The sequence below is a fragment of the Podarcis vaucheri genome (genome assembly GCF_965113315.1).
Source record: "Podarcis vaucheri genome assembly, chromosome: 3".
Lineage (NCBI taxonomy): Eukaryota > Metazoa > Chordata > Lepidosauria > Squamata > Lacertidae > Podarcis > Podarcis vaucheri.
Genome location: NC_138761.1, coordinates 74,792,777 through 74,815,611, shown reverse-complemented (window position 1 = coordinate 74,815,611; position 22,835 = coordinate 74,792,777). Strand labels below are relative to the sequence as shown.

Genomic DNA, 22,835 nt, shown 5'->3' with positions numbered 1-22,835 from the left:
AATAATATACTTGGCACACCGATTTATCGCCTTACAAATTGCTTGAGATAACTAGGCCTAAATTGCCTAGATTAAACGCTAGTTAAGAAGAGAGATCTAGAGGGTTCATAACAGGGTTGTCTCCATGGCCACGCCAGCACTGCCTGCCCTATCAGTCTTCGGTATCTATTTGCTCCTTTTAATAGTGGACTCAGGTGTTTTGAGTGCTTAATTTTGTGTAAACAAAATTCCAGTGTTTCCAATTTCCACAAAACAGATCTAACTGACATGTCTTAATTTGCACTCCCAATGGTACAAAACACTCTCTAAATAGGGATTAAAAAGAGAGCAATTGTTTTCAAAAAAATAAAGGCTGTTGTGTTATTAAAATATTAATCACAATGGCCAGTTCTGCACTCTAGCATGGCAGATGAACAAAGAATAAACTGTTCATATGGCAAGCCAATATTAATGAGATTGGCACAATTTTGAAGAAACAAAGCAGTCTTAAGTGTCAGACAAAACTAAGCATGTTGCCCAATATTTGGCACTGCTTGACAAGATTTAGATTTCTGTTCTAAAGGTTTCCTTTTTAAGCAGATCACTGATAGAATAGAGTGCATGTCTGGATTAAGCTGGCACACTACCTGTGGAGTGGGCAATGCTCTTTTCAAGCAGATGGGTGGTAAACATAAGCATGCCAGGAAATCAGTATGTTTATGGAACTGAATATGAGGGCAAGGTTCCACGGCAACCTGTGCAGTTCTTAGCTCCACTTATCAAGAAATAGCTTATTTAGTAGTATAATGAGAAGATACAACCTCAGCAAATCCCAGCTCAACATTCTGCAGAGAGTACAGCATGGAATATCTAAAGAAGTTATTTCCAAGATCCCCAGCAAAGCTCAAGAGACTGCAGTTTCCTATACCACTTTACAAGAACAACACATTGGGAACTGCTCCTGAACAAATGGGGGAAGTATAAGAGTATGGCTGTGCAGAAAGATAGCCAGGTACTGCAGAGTTTGAAGTCTTCAGGTCTCCCTTATTTTGTGAACAACTGTCATGAAAGCTTTTTAAAAAAGCTTTATAATATTAATTTCAGAATCAAGTTTTATACTTAAATTGGCTTTATAACTTGTCAAAAGGAGAATGATTTCAATGCAACATTATTTAGCTCTCCATCTGCTGACCTCAGGAAAGTAGAGACTGTACACAGGATGGGTTATTTTTGATTTGGTTTCCAAGAGAGCCCGTTCCTTGCGCTGTATACTCTGCTGTAATTCCTGCCACTCCTAATGGAGAGAGAAGAGGTATTCAGCATATTTTAGAAAGTAATTTCACAACGTGGTAGGAAGTGTAGGTGAATGAAAACGGGAATACAAACATCTTAATGTTACTGACAATGATGATAGGACAAAGTTTTTTGAAATCAGTTCTTACCAGTTATCATTGCCATCTTTCAATAAATCCCCCAACATATTTCCTTATTACAGAAATAACCAGCTTCAGAGCTTTATATTCTGCAACCAAGGCATGGATTTTCTCCGTGTCAACAATATCCCAATTCTTTTCCTCACCCATCAGTCCTCTCTACACTTAAAATATTATAAGCAGTAGCCTATAAGTTGCTGAGACACAGTCTTCCAGAATTCTAGTTCTAGAACTAAGCGTACACAAACTTATGCAATGCAATAATTACTATACAGTACTATCATAGCTTCTAATGCAGAGTGGAGATTTTATATGGGGAATTATACAGGAAGCTCCTCCATTATCGAGACGTGCATACAAATGTGCGTCTGTGTGTTTTTCCAGCATAAGAACAGTCCTGGTAAATACCAATGGCCCATCTAATCCAGCATTTTATGAACTGTGGCCAGTCAGGTATCTATTGGGAGCCCACAGGCAGGACCCAAGCACAGCAGCACTCTTTCCACTTGTGATTCCTAGCAACTGATATTCAGAAGCAGACTGCTTCTGATACTGGAGTGCTTATCATGACTAGCAGTCTTTGATTTATTCCCTTCAACGATGCTCTTAGCTGAGAAACAGCATTTCCCCCTTTTCACAGATGCAAGAACTCTGACGGCCCTCTTAACGACAAAAAAGTTTTCCCAGTACACATGGTTATAATCAGCCGACCACCATCCTATTATTGATGTTACATTGCAATGACATCACACACTGACAAGTGAGCCTTACAGCTTCATCATCCTTGCTTTGTTTCTCGTCTTGTTCTCTGTCGGAGTCTCTGTCGCTTCCATCATCTTTGTCACTTAAAGAGTCTCTATTAGTGTCATCTTCATCAGATTCACTCCCTTTATCAGAAACTTCATCTTCGTCTTCCTTTACAACTTCCTACAGAAAAAGGACAATCCTGTGATTACTTTAATAACAGTACTCAAGAGCTCTGACACTGATGGCATAAGATGGAACAGAAGATTTGTTCAAATACTGCACTGAATCCTTCCATTTCATGGATGGCTTTTCAGCACTGCAGGACAAATTTGATAGGCAGGCAGGACTGCCACCTGTCAACCACTCGATGTCACAGTTATGCCAAGTGATTTGGGACTTCAAAGTGCCACATGCAGTCGATGCAGTAGACTTTAGCTCTATCACCCAATGGCTGATGGGCAGTAAAGACAAAACCTGCTTTCTCTTGCCAGTGCAAAATCAGGAGCACACTTCAATGCCCCCAACTGCACTGACAGCCATGTCTCTACCTGCCCTACACATGATGTCACAGATGATGTCTTGTGTGGGACAGGCAGTCATGGTTTGGGGAAAACGGCTTTACAGGCCAAAAGTGGCCCGCAGGTGAAAGGTTCCTGGCCTCTGCTGTAGCCATGTCCATCTCTTCAAAGAACGGTTAGAAAAATCTTACGAAAAGGCTGACAACTAATATTTCCTAATGAAACAAATGAAGCCATGTTATCAAATTCTATCTAAAATCAAAGTCTGATATACTGCAGTTTTTATTCATAGATAAACATGTGTGTTTGTGTGATGTAATATATATACACACCCCTGTCTCTGCTCTGTGAGTCCTAGATAAGGATGGACAGCAACATTAATTTCTGTCAACTGATATAGGGGCCTGCCTTCGAATCCTGAATAACAGCACTGTTTTTTCTAACCTGAGTTTTTTCTAACCTGAGTAAGGTGATTTTACACTGCCTACAATATGCAGCTTGTTGGCTTGATTTTGACTTCTAAAAGGGCTGCCTTAAACACTGCTCTACTTTTCCGTAGGATTTTAGTCAGTGCTCTCTGTTAGGTCCCATAGCTTGGCCGCTCCTCCCCACTCCCCTCTGTGCTGATACATACACTCCCTGCAACTCCATTTGCTTGCTTTTGCTTCTGCTGCTTCGTCTGCTGAAGAGGGGCTGGTGCAGGCTTCTTTTTCACAACTTTCTTCTTCTTTGATTTTGAAGCCTTCTTTGTCCCTTTGTTCTTCTGCTGCCATCCTTTGCTCTTCGTTTTGTTCGCATCGCCTTGCTGCAAAGTAAACAAGGGTTTAACATCAAGAGTGGACGCTTCCACATCAAGCTGCTTTCAAGGTTACAACCGATAACCTCTGAGCCTTTTAAGTTTGTAGCAAAGTAGCAAGCCTTTGGGCAACAGTATCCGCCAGGACACCTCTGGATCTCAGAGCATTCCGTTTGATAGCCAGCCTCCCCAGTGCCAATGAACAACACATGCTACATATCAGCTGGTGGAGGGAAAAGCCAAGGCAATGAGAAAGGCAAGCCAAGATGAGACAAGACACTGCATAACTATCATCAGAAATGGTGGCTGCACGCGAGATTTAGCAGGCGCAGATCTGCTCTAGTTTCCAACATCGATCACACTGCTCTTGACAGCCATGGTTAAGTGAGACAGGGTTAAGTGGGATACTTATGCAAACAGCAGAGGAGCATGCTTTTAATGCAGCTGTATTTCCATTTATTTCGAACATAAGGAGCTCATTGAGATGCAACATAGTCACCCAAAACCACTAGTTCTGAACTTACGCCATCCTCCGCAGGCTGCTCTTCAGCTGAACAGGTCGACTGCTCTTTTTCGAATACTTCCTGAATAGGGAGGCAAGCAAAGTCTATTAGTCTCACAATACCAACGACAGGAATTCATGATCGACTCAATGTTCCAAATGGGCAAGGCACTAGCTCACTCCTCAAACATATGAAGATTCTAGTTATTAACAGAGAGGCTTCTCGGTATTGGCACCCGCCCTGTGGAACGCCCTCCCATCAGATGTCAAAGAAACAAACAACTACAGTGGTACCTCAGGTTAAGTACTTAATTTGTTCCAGAGGTCCGTACTTAACCTGAAACTGTTCTTAACCTGAAGCACCACTTTAGCTAATGGGACCTCCTGCTGCTGCCACGCCGCCAGAGCCCAATTTCTGTTCTTATCCTGAAGCAAAGTTCTTAACCTGAAGCACTATTTCTAGGTTAGCGGAGTGTGTAACCTGAAGCGTATGTAACCTGAGGTACCACTGTATCTAACTTTTAGAAGACATCTGAAGGCAGCCCTGTTTAGGGAAGTTTTTAAAGTTTGATGTTTTATTGTGTTTTTAATATTCTGTTGGGAGCTGCCCAGAGCGGCAGGGTATAAATAATAAGAATTATTAATTATTATTATTATTATTATTATCCTACATCCAGTCTACAAAACTGGTTAACCACCATGAAATCACTTGCTTTCCAAATGATTGGCAGCTGAGTATGTGAGGCTGACTGCACACAAAAGTATGTGAACGTGAGCTCTGAAATTTTCTTCTCTCTGGTGTTTTATCTTCAGTGACCCTTAATACATGATAACATCGGAACCTGCCTTATATAGAGACCACTGATCCCCTCTAGCTCAGTACTGCTGAGTTTCAGACAGTCCTGAGGTCTCCAGGTCTCCAAGGTGGGCCTTTCCCAGACCTACTTGGAGAGGCCAGGGATTGAACATGGGACCTTCTGTAGGCAAAGCAGGGGCTCCACCACTGAAATGTGGTCCTTGGCCATCAATGATGACTCAGGGCAGATCACTGACCACTGCTGCTCAATTTATGAACCAGACGTGCAGTTAGATGGAAGCAAGTTTTTTTTTTGCTCAATATACATTTTTGAAAGTTTGAACCCAAAAATAATGTGTGCAAATAAGAATACTTACTGCCATTGTCTGTCTTGTTAGGGTGACCAAAACTGTAACGAGCGATCCTACTGTGATGTTGTTGCTGTCCTCGTCATCCAAAACTTGGGAAGGAAGAGGAAGGGGTGAAAGGATACATCAATTTACACTGGTTTTTCCCCCCAATTTAATAGCTTCCTTGTAAATAAGCTTCACTCAGCTGTCAAATTTATGACTGCAATCCTACTTGAGAATATCTTAAAAGAAGTTTGAAAATGCAACTTAAAGCCCTCACTGGCACCATTAACCACCCATCCAACTGAAAGTTAAGAGGCAAGGGACTTTCTGAATGTGGCACAAGGAGTGTGGAGAGGTGTTTGGTTCACCAGAGTGTTCCTCACAGGAAATATGCTGCTGAGGCACAGGATTGGACTCTCTGCCCATCAACTGATGTTACCTGATGATGTCTTCTGACTGGTAAGTGGGCATGGCAAAGGAGAAACGACTTTGTAGGCCAAATTGGACCCATTGGCAGTCCAAGATAGGCTTGCAAGCTAGAGCTTTCTCAAACTCTACATCTAAGACTACAGAATGCAGGAAATCTGCAATTCCTTAAGGCTAAACAATTTAAATTCTACAGACACCATTAAGTGCACCATGAATGCATACCAAATAATGAAGAGCGGACATTTAGAACACCACCTACCCTGGGGTTTTATATCCATGGTAATATGTGGAAAACTGCCAAGGACAGCCATAACATCTTCATATTTTTCATCTTCAAGGAAGTGCAGTAAATTGTGGCGATCCGATGCTTTTAAACTCACCAGGTCTTGGATGGTTTTGATTTTGTACTGGGTAAAAAAAAGAGCAAAAATTCTATTTTCAAAAAATAAAACCCACTACCACATAATTTATTGATATTGCTAACATCTATCACAGTGGAAACAGAAAGTATGAACTGTGGCACTCTCTGGAAAATTAAGTAACAGAGTCAAGGCATTGTGGAATTAACTTTTTCCAAGTCATAGATAGAGCAAGTTAGTTTGAACATGGCTCCTGATGACCTAGAGAACCTTACCTTTTTATGATTAGAAACCCGTCTGAGATTGTCCTCTTCAATGTGTGGGAGTTGGAGGAGTGGAGATTTAAACTGCTGAAGCCCTTGAACAGTCATCTGTGAAAGCTTCATGCAGTTTTCCAGAGAACCCAATGATGGAGCACGAAACTCTCTTTCTGGAGGAATGGGAGAGAAGGAGAAAAATAATGTATACTTAACTGTTAGTGAGACATTTCAGTAACTCAGGAATTAATACAACAAGCATTTTTACTAAATACGTCAATTCTCTAAGGTTGTACTATATACTTCAGTGAAACTGGAGAGAACAGTAAAAGGGGGAAGACTGGTTTTTTTTTAAAAAAAAATACTGTTTTGTTTCAAAGTTTTGTGTAGTAATGCAACACAGTTTAATACACACTTTAGTATCTTATTTTCAAAATAAATATTTAGGGTGGTATGAAGTAGTTCCAGTAGCACAAGGACTTCTAATAGTGCAACAGAATTCCCCCCTCCTCACACTCTGTACCCCATAAATCTGTTCTGAAGGGCAAGGGGAGGAGAGGGAGTAAAGGTCAGTTGTGCAAATGGAAATCTTTGGGCTAATGTAACTACTTTGTTGGAGACCTCCCTTAGATATTGATTTGACATAAGTCAGTAAAAGCCTTTTTTTAAAAAAAAAATACATGAAATGCCAACTTCACATAAGAAAATTTCTCTTTCTTTACAGAAAATTGGCTACTTCTTTCTATAACTATTTCCCTAATAAATTGCCTGTATCTCCTAGAAACAAATTATTCTGAGGGGGAAATTATCGATATCTTGTAGAATTCATGAGGGTGTGAAGGTATATTTTACAAGCTGGAATATAATAAAGCTTATTCTTACCTTCACGGCTACGTGCCATTATGATTAGTTGGCAGATTACATTAACCATTTCTTGAAGCAAAGCAGGACACTTTTTCAAGATAAACTGCTGATCTGCAAGACATAAGACATTCAACAGTTCTGTATATAAGGTAAATCTTGCCACACAGTGTAGCTTTTGTCTCATTTTTTGATTATGTTATACTGCTATTAATATCTCCTTGCCAATTGTTCCTTATGTTTATACAGACAGAAGTGTCATAATGTGTGGCCCATCCCACTTTTTCAAAATTGTGTCACCCTTTAGAACAATCTTATACTTAAGATTTACCTAAAACTAAAGCATGATCACTTTCAATTGCTTTACTGTATGTACATTTCTCTCCTCCCTTGATGGTCTACAATATCCCTGATCACCGGTGTTTGTGGCTGGGACTGTAGTCCAAAAACATCTGGAGGGCCACAGGTTAGTCACCTTTGCTGTGTAGGCTAATAAAAAGGGAGGGAAATGTAGAAAGCGCAACTTGTCAAACAAGTGCTGAAATGGCCTCTTTCAAGCAACAGCAACACAGGGAGCTACCTCATACCAATTCAGACCATTGGTCCATCTAGTTTAGTATTGCTTACACCAACTGGCAGCAGCTCTTTAGGGAGGCACCAGAAATTGAACCTGAAACCTTCAACATGCAACCAACAGGTGAGCTAACGCTGAACTAAGTCCCTTCCTTGGAGCTCCGTCCTACTCTGTGACCATTGTGTCCAAATGAATTAGACAAGACAGGAGCAGGTTTTGATTTTATTTTTTTAATGGTTGGAGTTATCAAGAGCAGAGGGACATTTTAGCTCCCCAACCCAGTAGTGTCTGAATGTGGCCCTATATGTGATCCTAAGTAAATGGATAGAAGCAGAAAGGTAAAATGCTGCACTTCAAAATAATACTGCAATGACACTGAGGAGGCCTAATCAACAGGAACTCCATAGGTGGGTGAGAAAGTGTTTTTCCTTTCCCTTCTGCAAAAAAAAGGGGGGGGAGCAGGGTTGTGAGAGGTGATATATTTGCAACACTTACCTCTTCTCAACCCTGTAATACCCCCCCCAAAAAAAACCCCTAAAACCCAAAGAAGTCCGATTCAAGAGGTCAAAAGAAAGATTCACAGTTTGTGACACTTTCATACACAGGAGAGCCTGAAACTTCCAAATTGGTTTGTGTCCAATTTTGCCCCTCTGACTGGGTTGCCCCAGCCACTCTGGGCAGCTACCAACAGAATATACAAAAACACAACAGAATATAAACAACACATGAAATGCTTCCCGATACAGGGCTGCATTCAGATATTACGGAAGGTCGTATGATTATTTCTCTCTTTGACATCTGAGTGGGGAAGCCAATTTTGCTTGGTGCAGCTTCAGACCTCAGAAGCCAGAGAGGTTTTGATATGCCCAGGGGTAGAGGCAAGATTTCAAATGTGCAATATGGTTTCCAGGACTAAAAGCTATAAATGATGCCTAATGAAAGTAAGCTATTCAATGGATTTAATTTGCATAACTTATCAGGCTGCATACTTCCGCTTTTCTTAGCATGAAATATGGATCCCTTTGTGGTTTTCCTTTTTTTTAAAAAAAAAATACAGTGCACACATAAAAACCAAGAAAATGATAAGACCAGAACTTATGACTTGCCATGCTCCACTTCAAGGCCTATTTCTAGCCTTATGATGTTGTGGTTTCTCAAGCAAGGTACCTTGTTCAAGTGTCTCAGGAATTTTCATTCTGGAAAGGTGAGCTAGTAAGAGCACTCTGGCCTTCAGGCTGTAAGGGCAGGTAAGCGGAGGTTCATTTTTCTTCAGATTAATGCTGCCAATTTCCCTGATTAGCTGAAACGGCAAATGGAAGGGGGTTAACTAAATAATATTTTGGCACCAACACACGTAGTTTAACGTTTCTCAGCAATAGCAAACCTGTGGTATTTGAATGTTGTCTACAGGTCTGCTTGTTGCATCTTTATTATACTGCGGGTCAAATTCGGAAGCACCTGCTAAAACCATTATAAGCCCTGCAAAGAAAACCAGAATATAAATACAAAGAAAGCTTTTGGAAATACCTTTTTACTACAGTTGCCCAGCTCCAAAAAAAAGTGTTAGCATGCCTTCCCACTGCCAGCATGTCTGCTTCCAGACAAGGAAATCAGGATACAATAAAAGCTGTCGGGAGCTGTTTTCTCAGCCACCACAATGGGCCTAGTTCTCACTGAGGTAGGCAAGCATATATCTGAACTGTACCACTGCAAGGAGAAGCTCACATGAATGCTAAAAAAAAAATCTGCATTAAAAACTGTATTTCACGGAAAACTGTTTTAGTCTAGCTTTCACTCAGATGTGTTAATTCTTTGTATGTGACAAGAGAGGGTTATAGGAGGAAGAGCATTCAGTCATGCAAATCTCCACCTGAAGTCTAAAGTGGCAGCACCACTTTACTTACCATCCTAAGTTCCCATGTCTCCCTGAAGGAACTGAACAGGATTCTAAAGGAAACCCCTAAGCATACTGAAACATTGATCCATTGAATGCTTAGGCATTCCACACGGAGAGTTACATTTTTAAATGCTGAAGAACAGTCAAATGAGCGCAGAATTCAACAATTCATCCTTTTAACTGGTGCTATGAAACTTACTTTTCATATCCATGTTTCTTGTTTTATAAACAAAATAGGTATAAATCTGGGTGGTGCGGATGAGAATCTGGTCTCCACTGTAGCGTATTGATCGATACCACCAGGAACCCTAAAACATTCAAGACAGAAAAAGTGACAGCTATTAATTTCATTAAAATATGTCAAAATAATATAGCCTCCAGTCCTGACACTCTGCGTTGTAAAAGTGTGCTTGCAAGGCCAATAAATGAGCAGGTGGAATATGGCTGTAAGCCCAGTGACCCACCCTGCAGCCCCAGCTTTTACCAAAATGCACCTTTCCCCTTTCCTAAATACTTACTACAACCACTGGAAGAATAACCATAAATGCCAATCCATAAACAAGCAGGACCTAGAAGAATATAATGGGAGATCAGACATTTTGACCAAGTCATAAGTAATTACAGATAGAGCAATCAGTCTTCACCATTGCAGCCATATGTTAAGATGTTTGAAGGACAAAACCACAGAGCACTTAAAGTAAAAATTTCAGAAACTTACAAGCAATCAAGTAGGATATTTTAAGATTTGTACTGAAAGCCCACCTTAAGTTTTTCTTGCTAGACCATTTTAAATACTCCAAGGGGTGCACCATTCCAGGGCTGAAGCATTTTAGATGCATTTTAACTCTTTACAAAACTAGTCCACAACTCTGAATGGGCAAGTGCATAAGCACTTCCTCACAGCTGGTTACAGAAAAGCCAAGGCTTATAAATATCCTGCATGCATGGATTGTCACCTTTCTGAAAACTACAGAACCCGTGAATATTCATAAGTAATCTGCACTGTGGTTTTCAGCTTGAACAGTTAAACTGGAAGAACAGAATGTTACCATACCAAAATAGAATTCTTCTGATCCACAATCCAAGCTGGCAACGCAATCCCAAAGCTTGTAGCTGCAAAGAACAAGAAAACAGGTTATGAAATAGTAAGACAGTAAACGCAAATGAATTCATGCATTTGTGAAAGCTGTATATATTGTGGATTTTTTAAAAAAATATTCCAGTACTTCCTGTATGTTGGGAAAACAGGAACTGAAGTTCTTGAAACGACTGTCTGTGCAGTCACAGATAGAGTTTCACATTTGTGCAGAACAAACTATTGGGATATTCTAGAGTTCTAGTCAGGGAGCTGATGCTCAGGTTCTTAACCCTCATGGGAATCCTTTACTACTGATGCATGGCTTGAGAGATTAGGGTAGCACTTTCCATTCAACTCCCTCACATCCACCAAGAAACAAAAGGGACTTAGAGGAGGAAGGGTGAGCCAATTTGTGTAAAAAAAAAAAGCACAGATAACCACTTGAAAAAGAATTATGCACAGGCGAAGAATCCCAGCTGGGTCCAGGAAGTGGTGAATGCTCCTTTATGCAACTAATCAAGTCCCAGCTGCCTTGAAACAGGAGGTTGTGAGATTGCTCCTAAAAGAACTTTTCCTTAGACATGGAAAATTGTAATAACTATTGGCTAGTTGCAAATATCGCCTTCCTGGCCAAAGTGTGATCAGGTGGCTGCCATGCAAGCTCATCTGAATGATACTGATTATCAGAACCATTTCAAGCTGGTTTCAGACCAGCTGAATAGCTTACTGAAGAGCAAGCTCCCGGTGCTGCCGATGCCATGGCAATTGGAACTGACAAGGAGGTACTCACCATACAACTGCCAGCTCCCTGGCTAGAGCTTCACATGAGTTGGTTCTTTGCAGGCAGAGAACACCATGTGTGACTGTACTGGAGTAATAAGGAAACTGCACATACAAAGTATTGCATACTATGGCTGCAATCTCTGCCTGCACATAAGCAATCATTTATGTCAGTGTTACTCATTTACATGTAATTTAATAGAATTAAGTGCTGGACAACACTGCAACTGAGGTTCTTACCCATCAAAATCAATTCACAAAGCAAAACAAAACATGTAGAAATTTTCCAGGCTGGTTATTTAGATAATTAAGGGGGGGCTCAGTGAAAAATGCTAGATTTGGGTGTATGGAAAAGTGCAGTTGGTGCAAAGATGTGTAACAGTGAACAAAATGAATAAAACTCCAACCACCACCAGACAAAAGTTGGAGTACTAAATAAACTCATATATATAGATAAAGATATATAGAGTGGCTGGGGCAACCCAATCAGAAGGGAGACAAGAAGAAGAAGAAGAAGAAGAAGAAGAAGAAGAAGAAGAAGAAGAAGAAGTAGTAGTTGTTGTTGTTATTAGGTCTACCTTGTGGCCCATCAGGATTGCCAAATTCTTCCCAATTCTTTCGAGATTCTTCATCAGTTAAACTAGCAAATAAAGGCAGAAAGCATGTTAGAAAACCCCTCAATACTTCCTTGACTGTTCCTTAAGGGAACAGTGACCTCTGCTGTTCAGTGACTACAACTTATCTGACCACCCAGATGTTCGTTCCAAACAAACAAAAGGGAAGTTTATCAGCAAAGGGCTACACAGAGTTCCAAATTTACCACCAAACTTATGGAAATCATGCAAATTTGTACCATGTCTCTGGAGTTTTACAAAGTATTTTAGCAGAGACTGCAGTGCTAGAGGGTAAAGGTGGGGCAAAATGAGCAAAACGTTAGTACAATAAAGCTATCAGATGAAATTTCCTAAACCAATAGACCTGAGTGCTAGACGATGATATTAATCTACTTTACAAGCTGGGTTTTTTGCAATTTCAACTTACTCATTTAGGAGGAGATATACTAATTAGCTAGGGCAAGACAAGAATCAGTACAAGCAATATTAGGCTGTTACTGCAGCAATTGCTGACATCGCATGATGAAGTGACTCAGATTTAGATCATGATGTTAAGTATCAACAAGTATTAGCCTGCATTATCAACCTCCCATCCTATATACAGAACTTATTAAGAAACTTACGCTGCATAAGCCTTTGCAATCCTCATAAACATAACTTCATCTCCTCCTTTATCTGGATGGTATTTCAGCGATAGCAAACGGTACTGCTTTTTAATTTCTGACACAGTTGCTCCCTATTAAGGTAAAAGTTTCAAGTTAGTTATATCAAACCTATTAATGAGAACTTCTACTGCTTAAGACACCTGCTCTAATTTCTCAGCACCACTCAATAGACAATCAAAGTGAAGGCAAAAATGTATCACAAAGAGTTCATGTCTACAGCTATATGCTGAAAGGACTCTTATTCAGTTAGAACCAAATTGACCACCCCAGATCAATATGCAGTGGGGAAGGAAAAGGGTATTCCCCCAACCCAACTACTTGACATGATGATATGATCACCTTAGTATCATATTCAGTTCGTCCCAATAGGTTCAGTGGAACCAATGAATTCGGAGAAGCCCATAAGAATCAATGGGGATACAACCTTCCTGTCCAGGCCCAAGCACAGATTGCCCACCAAAGTCATGTCAGTCCAAAACTGCCAACCCAGACTGTAAAGGACTGAAGGATATGCCCTCATCAAATTTCTGCCTTTGCTACCTTTGCCATTTTCATTTTATTGCTTATTGATAACTTACAGAGCACTTTGAATAGTGAATCTTGTTTGAAAGCATATATGCGTAATTACAGGGGGGTTTAAATGTGAAAGTTGTGCCCCATATTTTTTTATTTATAAAAAATTTTAAACTGCTTAATCAGAAAAAATAACTAAGGTGTATATGGTATTATTACATTTAGGCAGTTGAGCATGGTCAGATCTACTTTAACCTTCCCATTATTCTATTCTGTACATGTACATTTATGTCAAACTGAATTAAAACTGTATTAAATAGTAAAGGATATTACTTACTGGGTCTAAATTTAATACTTCATATGGATTGTATTCTTGATATTCTCTGTCTGTTTTGGAAACTTTGTAAGCAAGAAACAAAAACAGTGCCCATCCAGCAAGCAGAACTATTTTCCTGTTGAATTTGAAAGATTAAAGTAAGAATTTCAGACATGTATGTAACCAATTTGTATGAATATGTTGGGAAAAGACAGTATCACAGACAAATATCCCAATGGCCAAAAACCCAGAGCTATTCCCTCTCATAATTAATGGGAGCAGAATAATATCACCAATGCAAACTGAATAAGCATTCCCCAGAATTTTACGCATCTCTCCTCAGTTCTAAGTTATTAATTCCTATTCCTTTCATTGTGGAGGAATGCCTTTTGTTGTGGAGGCATGTGATTCCTCTCTGTAGCACTCTATTAAAAGGGAACACAAACACGGAAGGGTTTTGTGTGTGGTGCACTGAAGCAGATGACCAACTAGAAGCATCTATATAAGCTGTCTTGCCAAGAATGCGAAACCAATGTGGATTTCTCAATACATGCCTTCATACAGGTGTGGGGAACCTTTAGCACTCCAGATGTTGCTGAACTACAACTCCCACCAGCCCCAGCAAGCAGAGCCAATAGTCAAGGGTAAGAGTTGTAGTTCAGCGACATCTGGAGGTCAAAGGCTCCGCGCACCTGCCCTAATATAATCAATATAATTTACTTCTGTGAAGTAAATTCATTCAAACCAGTTAATTCATCCTTCTTATCTTAAGGAAACCCTCTCCACACACATTCATCTGCCAAGAAATCTACGGTGTCCAAGGAACCCCATGCAACACAAAAGACTGTAGGATTGTTCTACATCACATTCCAAATCCATGTAAAGTATCAGGCCTACTGGGCCTCACCATAATTTCACATAATTAATTTCACCTAAAATACACCCAACACCTCCCTGTGTCTAGACTTCTAAAGATAAGATCAATAGGGATGGGTAACACATCCTTCAGTGAAGTTTGTCTGCTACTTATGTTCACATTGAAGAACCCCCAATAAACTTCTTAAGAACCACAGAACACAGTTTAAAATCAGAAGCACAATTGCCCAGTAAAGCTGCAGATCCAAACCATTCACTTTGGATTCCCAGTGGAATCCTTCCATGATGTGTTGTTCAACCTTTGATCTTCTTTATAGTTTCTTTATAGCTTCTTTACAGTTATGATCCCGTCAGCCCACCCACAAGTCTACTAAGACCTACCGGTGTAATACGAATGATCATCCGGCATCATACTACAGAAAGCCACATTACATTTTCAACTGAAAAGTAACATTGCATTAACAACAATAACAGAACAGAAATTCTAGACAATAAACGATACTTACTTTATGGTGGGAATTATATTCTGCTGGGGCTTTAACAACCGTAATCGATACCACAGGCATCTTCCATACACTTTTCTTAAATTCTTTAAGCGAATTTGCTCTGTGAAGGAAAAAGGTTGTTTTAAATTTTGGTAGTAGCAAAACAAGTAGTGACTTGGATTTCTTGAATCTTCTCAAACCTTAAAATAAAAATTAAAAAAATTATAATTTAACTATAAAGACTAAGATTTCAACTCTTTCATAGGCACTTATTTGCACACCATATAAATATTAATTAACAGTTTACCATGAATGTGCAAATAGCTCCTGCTTCACCTTTCTTCTAGAATGAGTGGGCATTACCAAACCAAGATCCTCGGCTTAGCATTACTTCCTGACTGCGGGTTAAGGTTTCCTCAAACAAGCCACTACATGAAGACAAGGGTTTGCTGTTGGGCAAAACAGACTGCAATAGCCCATTTGGACATAAGACTAAGACAAACACCCATTTTTGCTGGTGGAGGAGTGAAGCGAGAGTGATCTCTACATTCACAGTAAACCAATAGCTATTGCTTGCTGCTACATATAAACTGGGCCATAGTATCATCTTCAATTACAGGTTCACACAAAAGAAGATACAATTGACAACTACAATATGTGAATATGGTTACATACTGCAACAGTCTAAATAAATTATCCATTTACTTATCAAAAGGAGAAGCACAACCTGAAGTCATCTCCTTGAGTGATATTAAACATATAAATTAAAGCAAAATATGCAATTTGATATAATGAACCAGATAATTTATAGATACAGTATGAACCTCAGAGGTGAAAAGGTTGCTCATGCTTATATATTATGCAAACCTATGTCCTCCATTATGTAAATCAACTCAGTTGTCTTGCAGTTATGTTTTAAAGAGGTTTTGCTTGGATATCACAATAGAAATGCATGAACTAGCAAAATTTAAATTAGCTTTTAAACCTCAAACTGAATTAATTTACAGAATGCATGGTAAAGTCAAGGTAACTTGTTTCTTATCTTAAAATGCAGAAATATTCGTAAAATGCAGAACAATGCAAGATAAATACCCTTATTAAAGTGAGATTTTAACTATACATGTTAAGGACTGTGCTTAAATATTTTCCAACCCTCTGCAATAGAAGTGTTGTAGATCCAACTTTCAACATTAATTCTGGCACTGCAATTCTACATGTATGTGCAACATCCAAGCATTTAAATAGACTGATTTCAAAGAGCCTTAGAACCAAAGAACTTTATAGTTGTAATGCCATCTTGATAATAATACAGGTAAAAGAACTGAGCTAAGGAGTGTTTCTTTCCATCCTAAGTCACCCCCTTTTATTCTGGTTTGGCATTACATGTAAAGGGCAGTCTTCAAGCCTGGTCCCTTTTAGCTCTAACTAATGGCGCTGCATGGAACGCGGGTGGTGCTGTGGGTTAAGCCACAGAGCCTAGGGCTGGCCGATCAGAAGGTCGGCGGTTCGAATCCCCACGACGGGGTGAGCTCCCGTTGCTCGGTCCCTGCTCCTGCCCACCTAGCAGTTCGAAAGCACCTCAAAGTGCAAGTAGATAAATAGGTACTGCTCCAGCAGGAAGGTAAACGGCGTTTCCGTGTGCTGCTCTGGTTCGCCAGAAGCGGCTTAGTCATGCTGGCCACATGACCCGGAAGCTGTACGCCGGCTCCCTTGGCCAGTAAAGCGAGATGAGCGTCGCAACCCCACAGTCAGCCACGACTGGACCTAATGGTCAGGGGTCCCTTTACCTTTACCTTTAATGGCGCTGCTATCATTATGTTGATAATTCCCACTATCTCTTTGATCCAGCAGGTAGTTATAAATGGTACTTAGGTAAAGTTAAGTCTGCTTTAGTCTTGACTTTTATGCAGCCTGTCATTCAACACATGTATTTGATAGGCAATCTGCCTGAAGCCACACTGCTTTCCTTTAGGAGTAAGGGAGCAAGTTCTCTTTTTATCTAAGGCAGGCAGGTCCAACAGGTAGATCGTGATCTACTGGTAGATCACTGGGCATCTGCGGTAGATCACTGGCTCCCCCCAAAGAAGCTGAACAACTGTGGCTCCCCTTAAAAAAACTCAACATTTTACCTCCTCCCTGAAAAAACTTAACAACTTTGACCCGAACCAAAAAAAGGGGGTAAATCACTGCCAGTTTTTAACTCTGTGAGTAGATCGCAGTCTCTGGGGAGTTGGCCACCCCTGATCTAAGGTATCCCAGTTTCTACACTTCCCGCACTCTCCTGGCCATGGAAATAGAATTAATCAAAATATTAGCTTTGCTTTTAAGGGAGGTTAAGAGGTACCGCTCCCAATCATTTGGTCACAATCATACATGTGTGTTCTTGGTAACTCTCGGGAGTGGAACAAGTGCAGTCTCTCTACTTAAATTGCGCATTCCTCTTTAATTATTTTGAAAGAGATAACATACTATTCTTTACCACTGTTTCAAGATGCAAATAGGTCTTGAAACTAAAAAAAAAGTTTATCTTTCCAACTCATTTATTACTGTTGTGCGTCACTGGTTAAGAACATGACGGCTTGTTTTCACTATTCCATTACACAGTGGGCTAATTGTAGTAAGTAATACAAACAAACCAAGAAGCATATGCACAGGTTTTTTTAAAGCACTTAATGATACTTGATATTAGAACTTTGAATTTTAAGGCTATTTTCTGTAAGGAATGTGCTAAATAATTTATTCAGGTAATCTGCAAAGACATAAATGCCTTCATACAAGAATGGACCAAAGCTTTGGGAAACACTAGAATCCAACAAAAAGCTCTACATTGCATGGGTTGAAATGTTAATTGAACAGTTGATGTTCTCCAAACACTGTGAGTAGCTTTCAGATTCGAGACAAAAAGTGGGATGTGATGTGCAACTAGGGATAGATGAAAGTGTTGATTTTGGTTGCTCCTAGGTCGTCATTTTTCCAATCTCAAGTTCAGTTCTCCACATTTTAATTTTTTTTGAGCCTCATGGAAATTCATCAGCAGTTTTTGTGTGCACTTCTACTGATATATACATTTGTATTCAATTCTGCCCAATACAGACATTTTTGGAAAGCTATGTTCCCCAATATGATGGATTTATATATGTTATTTTCAGCAATAAGTGCAGTTTTGTGCATATTTTATCTTGATTGGAGAACTGCATTGCAAAATTCAAAGAAGTGCAAATTTCAAAGGATGGCTAGGTTATGGTTTGCGTCTTCTTTTGGAATGTATGGATTAGGTGGATTTAAATGCAAACTGAATCCAGTTTCTCCCCCATTCATATATACAACTAGTAAATCAGTCAAATTCATAGGAAGTATGCAAGCTTCCATGGAACACTCATCGAGCTGAACCAAAATTGTAGCTTGAACCTATGATTTGGTTCAAGTATAGAAGACGCTACAGTTTAAGGAAACAGAAAACAGATCCACTGAGATCCTCCTAGATTTTTCACAAGTCAAATGTGTACACTCTTAGAATTCATTGCTAACTGTAGCAGCTGCTTCTTGCAATTATCAAGTACATGTTCTTGAAGAAAGTACCAACATAATCACACCATACCGACCAAGAACAGATATTTTTATGACATGCTCAGTGGATCTGTTCACGTATGTTTAAGAGCGCTCTTATTTTAGTAAACACACACAAAAACTTGACACAATTTACACTTTTATTTCAAATACAAGGTCTAATTAACTGGCAGAAAGCTCAGGGCTTGTGATTTCTCAAGAAGTGTGTAAAAATGAAGCTGCATGTTTACAGGACTTTTAAGGATGAAATTTTAAATATGCCTACAGAGAAGCATGTCCCATTGAAATTAGAGTTACTTCCAAGTAAACAAATGCAGTATTGCCGTTAAAAAAAAGTAGCTCAGATCCATACTAAAGCCCCATTGTTTAAGACAGTGGTGGCCAAACTTGGCCCTTCAGCTGCTTTGGGACTACAACTCCCATCATCCGTAGCTAACAGGACCAGTGGTCAGGGATAATGGGAATTGTAGTCCCAAAACAGCTGGAGGGCCAAGTTTGGTCATCACTGGTTTACGAGTACTAAACTAATGTTCTGTCATACCACAAGCACCTACATACACCTAGCAAAAGCAGGAAGACAAACTAACCCATGGTAATTTACATAAATATTGTGGTGCAACTATTCAGTCTTGCTTCATAGAAAACACAAAACCATATCAGCTAAATAACTGCTCATAAACCAACCAACCTTGTCTTACAACATAATCCTATGCATGCTTATGCAGAAATGAGACACACTATGTTCAATGAGTCTTAAGTAAGGTGACTGGCAGAGAGATAAGGCCTTGGATAAAACTTGAATGTGATAAGATTTTGCTTTGCATAATAATGATGTTTTTAATGTATTTACCCAAAATTCCCGCTCACCACTAGTTCCTCGAAATATGCTTTGATGAGTTAGGGGACATTCTGCTCTTCATTCATTCCACCAAACGGACAATACTGGATACCACCCAATATAAACACATAAAATAAAACATTAAGATTTATTGTCTGCAGCCATCCCCCACCAGCATGAATATAGATGTGCAAGTTTGCATACTAAGGAGCAGCCAGAAGTCAGCTTGTTTGTACTTCTGTCATCTGAACACCTGCTTCTCAATACACCTCTTACACACACACACACACACACAGAGAGAGACGTTCATAATCACCTTAAGTCAAGGTTAATCAGAACTTACTATTTTTCATGATCAAATGGTTTTCCAGCAACTCTACACAGTAAGGATTTTTACTGTGGTGCATGTAATGATTTATACTCAAATGATAACATGAATATTTTTAGAATAGTCCTACACAATATGTTAAAACTCTGAGATCTAAATAATCAGACAGGCACCGAGCTATCAAATGAACATTTACTGCTCAGTGCCAAGATAGCTCGGTTCTCTAGAAATACTGTAAACTCAGCCCAACAAGGCCCCATTATCATTCCCTAAGCAGTGCGATATTCTATGGAACTTAAACCAAAACAGCAAAATAAGTAATTATACATTCTGCTCCTGATATAGCTGGATGGCAAGTTGAACTGCATGTTAATTTTCCATCATTAGAAGCGATGTAAGAATTTGAAGTGAACCACCACCTGAAGGGTGCTGAATTCAACAGGCTTAACGCCACAGCCATTTTGACAAGACCTATTAAAAAAAAGAAACAAGGAGTACCATTTCACATTCTTCTGTGTGCACATATCATAGTGCAAAAGTTATAACATTTAAAGATTGTTAAAAATGCAGCACCTCATTTTTGGACACCTTAAGACATTATTCCCTATTAAACTGAAACCTTGTGATATATGACTAGGTCTAATACACATTAGAAGTTAAAATAACTCAACAAAATTGGATTGCAGTAAAGGTACACCAAAAGACATTGATACCTAATGTTTGCCTGCCTACCTACCAGCAATGTATCTGCCTTAATTTGTGTTTCTCTCTGTCCCCCAAAATTAAACTTTGATTGTCACGGGGGTGGGGTAATTCACCCACCACAGATGAGAAGCTATTTAGAAGCTGTCTGCAACCATTAATCAAATGCATCAATGTTGTGCATCTGCAACATTAGAAGCAGGAAGGCTGTGATCCTAACCCCACCAACTGGGAGTAAACTCTATTGAATTCAATAGAACTTACTTCAGAGTTAACACAGCGAAGACTGCACTGTAAAGCACCAACATAAACAACTTAAGACAGTGGTGTGCAGTAAGATTTCCTCTCCTAAAACTGGAACTTCTCACTCTTTCCTCCCTCCTGTAACTTGCACTCTCCAAGTCTGTTCAACCCTGCTGCTGCATGAGTGTAATACAGCTCAGTATTCTTGCTGTTCATAGTCTTCCAAGGGCCAGTCATGCAATTCACACCACCAACCTATGTCACATTTCATCATTCTGAACTGCAATCTGAGAAAAACGAAATGTTAACAGATCTATAGACACACATATATACGAAACAAGAATAAAGAGCATCAACATCACTGCTCTTTATCTTTATTACATGATGGATAGAAGTGTATCCTCTGTGCAATGGTGAAAACGGTCTAAAGGAAACATTTTAGACAGCAACATGATTGCACAGCTTGTGGCCAACGGCTGAAGCGCAAGGTGTACCACCTGCAAAGTAAGTTCCGGTAACGGCAAAAATTGCAACATTTTCCTAAAACCAGAGGGCGCCAGGAAGTTTTACCTCATCGGTTGCATAACCTCTTTCCCCATCACATTTTTGAAAATTTTGTCCCTAAAGCCTATTTGCATATACTATGCAAAATGGCATAAATTATACATGCTGGCTTATTTAATGACCCTTTCAACCTCCAAATGTGAAATGTAGTCTGTTCCTAATATTCGGAAAATCAGGCTGGCTGCAGCTATGCTAAACAGTATACACCACTGAGCAATGTGAAGTGTTTCCACAACACACAAACACACACAGGCTTTACAAGCATTGTGTGACAAAGCGAAGAAAACCCTGACACCAACATGGCATGGCAGAGGTGGAAACAAGCAGCAATACCAGGTGGCACGCCAAGTCCCCAGAAAGTACCCAACTCTGGAACACCATGTTTGACAGAACAACGTGTATTTCTTCTTCCAATTGCCACTTTTAATTTACAAGCAGCAACGTTGTTCAACAGCTGCTTCCACATACAGAATTTTAAGCAGCTAAAAGAAGATTTCAGACAGAGGTCTGATTTAGATGCAATGCTAGGCTGTGCTTATATGTCATATGAAAAAGTCCCTGGTTCTTGCACTAATACCTGCATGTCCACGAGCTTGGCCCAAACGAAAAGACCAAAATCGTTCACTTTACTTTTTAAACACAGTATAGTGCTACATCTGAACCAGACACACTGTAATTATTCTTAACAGTGGTTTATGTCAACTTCAAACCATGGTTTATGAAGCTGGCTTGTTTCAAATAAACTAGCATTAATATAAACCAAAGTTTAGGGTTCACACACAAAATTAAATGGTGGTTCATTGAAAGTGAAACCAAAAACTTCCAATCTTCTCCTTGCAGATGTGCAAGAAAAGGAGAGAGTGAGAAACTCACAAGTCCAAGTACAGTGGTACCTCTGGTTGCAGACACCATCTGTTCCGGGATGCCGTTCACACCCCAAAAAGTCTGCAACCAGAGCAGTGCTTCTGAGCATGCGCAAACCGCGAGAGAGCGCTTCTGCGCATGCACAAACTGCGAACGCTTCTGCGCAAGTGCGAACCGCACAGAATGCTTCTGCACATGCAGTGAAACCCAGAAGTAAACACTTCCACGTTTGCCATGTTCTGAACCCGAAAAAACGCAATACGAAGCGTTTGCAAGAAGAGGTATGATTGTAATGTAATTTGGTGTTATGTCTGACCAAGGCCATAGACCAGGCATAGGCAAACTCGGCCCTCCAGATGTTTTGGGACTACAGCTCCCGTCATCCCTAGCTAACAGGACCAGTGGTCAGGGATGATGGGAACTGTAGTCTCAAAACATCTGGAGGGCCGAGTTTGCCTATGCCTGCCATAGACTAAGTCCTATCTTATAAAACAAACGTTTTATTGTGATATATGGGTGACCGAAGGCAGGCTTTTGTTTTAACTTACCTGTTTGCCAATGAGTTGAAAGTCTGTCAGTTTGTTTGTAACACAATAATTACTCCACTAAGAATTCAGAATAAAGTTCATGGCACAATCTGGTAACTCAAATATCAACTCAAGCCCTGCACTAGTTTTCAAACATACCGTTTACCTTGAAGACTCAGGTACCAGGATTAAAAAGTTGGCGTGAACACTCAGGGCAACATTCCGTTTTTCAAAAATGAACTCTGCCTCAACCTCCAGACCTACTTTAAAAGAGAGAGAACTATTGCCCAGTACAGCCCCAACAAACCACAATTCACTGTTGCATGTGGGACAACAATGGTTACTTTTCCCCAGTAAAGGACTATGAAACTAAA

At 39.9% G+C, this 22,835-nt stretch overlaps 1 protein-coding gene across 1 annotated transcript in view; it reads right to left on the bottom strand.

Moving 5' to 3' along the window:
- Positions 1-22,835, bottom strand: part of SEC63 (SEC63 homolog, protein translocation regulator) — a 29,303-nt gene that overhangs the window by 4,229 nt on the left and 2,239 nt on the right. Inside the window, exons 2-18 of the mRNA XM_082218487.1 lie at positions 14,850-14,949; positions 13,489-13,603; positions 12,597-12,709; positions 11,938-11,999; positions 10,556-10,614; positions 10,020-10,070; positions 9,701-9,809; positions 8,989-9,083; positions 8,772-8,904; positions 7,052-7,144; positions 6,188-6,342; positions 5,813-5,960; positions 5,149-5,231; positions 3,998-4,057; positions 3,312-3,482; positions 2,184-2,339; positions 1,172-1,273 (exon numbers count right to left, since the gene is read on the bottom strand). Of these exons, the coding sequence (XP_082074613.1) occupies positions 1,172-1,273; positions 2,184-2,339; positions 3,312-3,482; positions 3,998-4,057; positions 5,149-5,231; positions 5,813-5,960; positions 6,188-6,342; positions 7,052-7,144; positions 8,772-8,904; positions 8,989-9,083; positions 9,701-9,809; positions 10,020-10,070; positions 10,556-10,614; positions 11,938-11,999; positions 12,597-12,709; positions 13,489-13,603; positions 14,850-14,949 (1,805 nt within the window). The remainder of the gene's footprint in view (positions 1-1,171; positions 1,274-2,183; positions 2,340-3,311; positions 3,483-3,997; positions 4,058-5,148; positions 5,232-5,812; positions 5,961-6,187; positions 6,343-7,051; positions 7,145-8,771; positions 8,905-8,988; positions 9,084-9,700; positions 9,810-10,019; positions 10,071-10,555; positions 10,615-11,937; positions 12,000-12,596; positions 12,710-13,488; positions 13,604-14,849; positions 14,950-22,835) is intronic.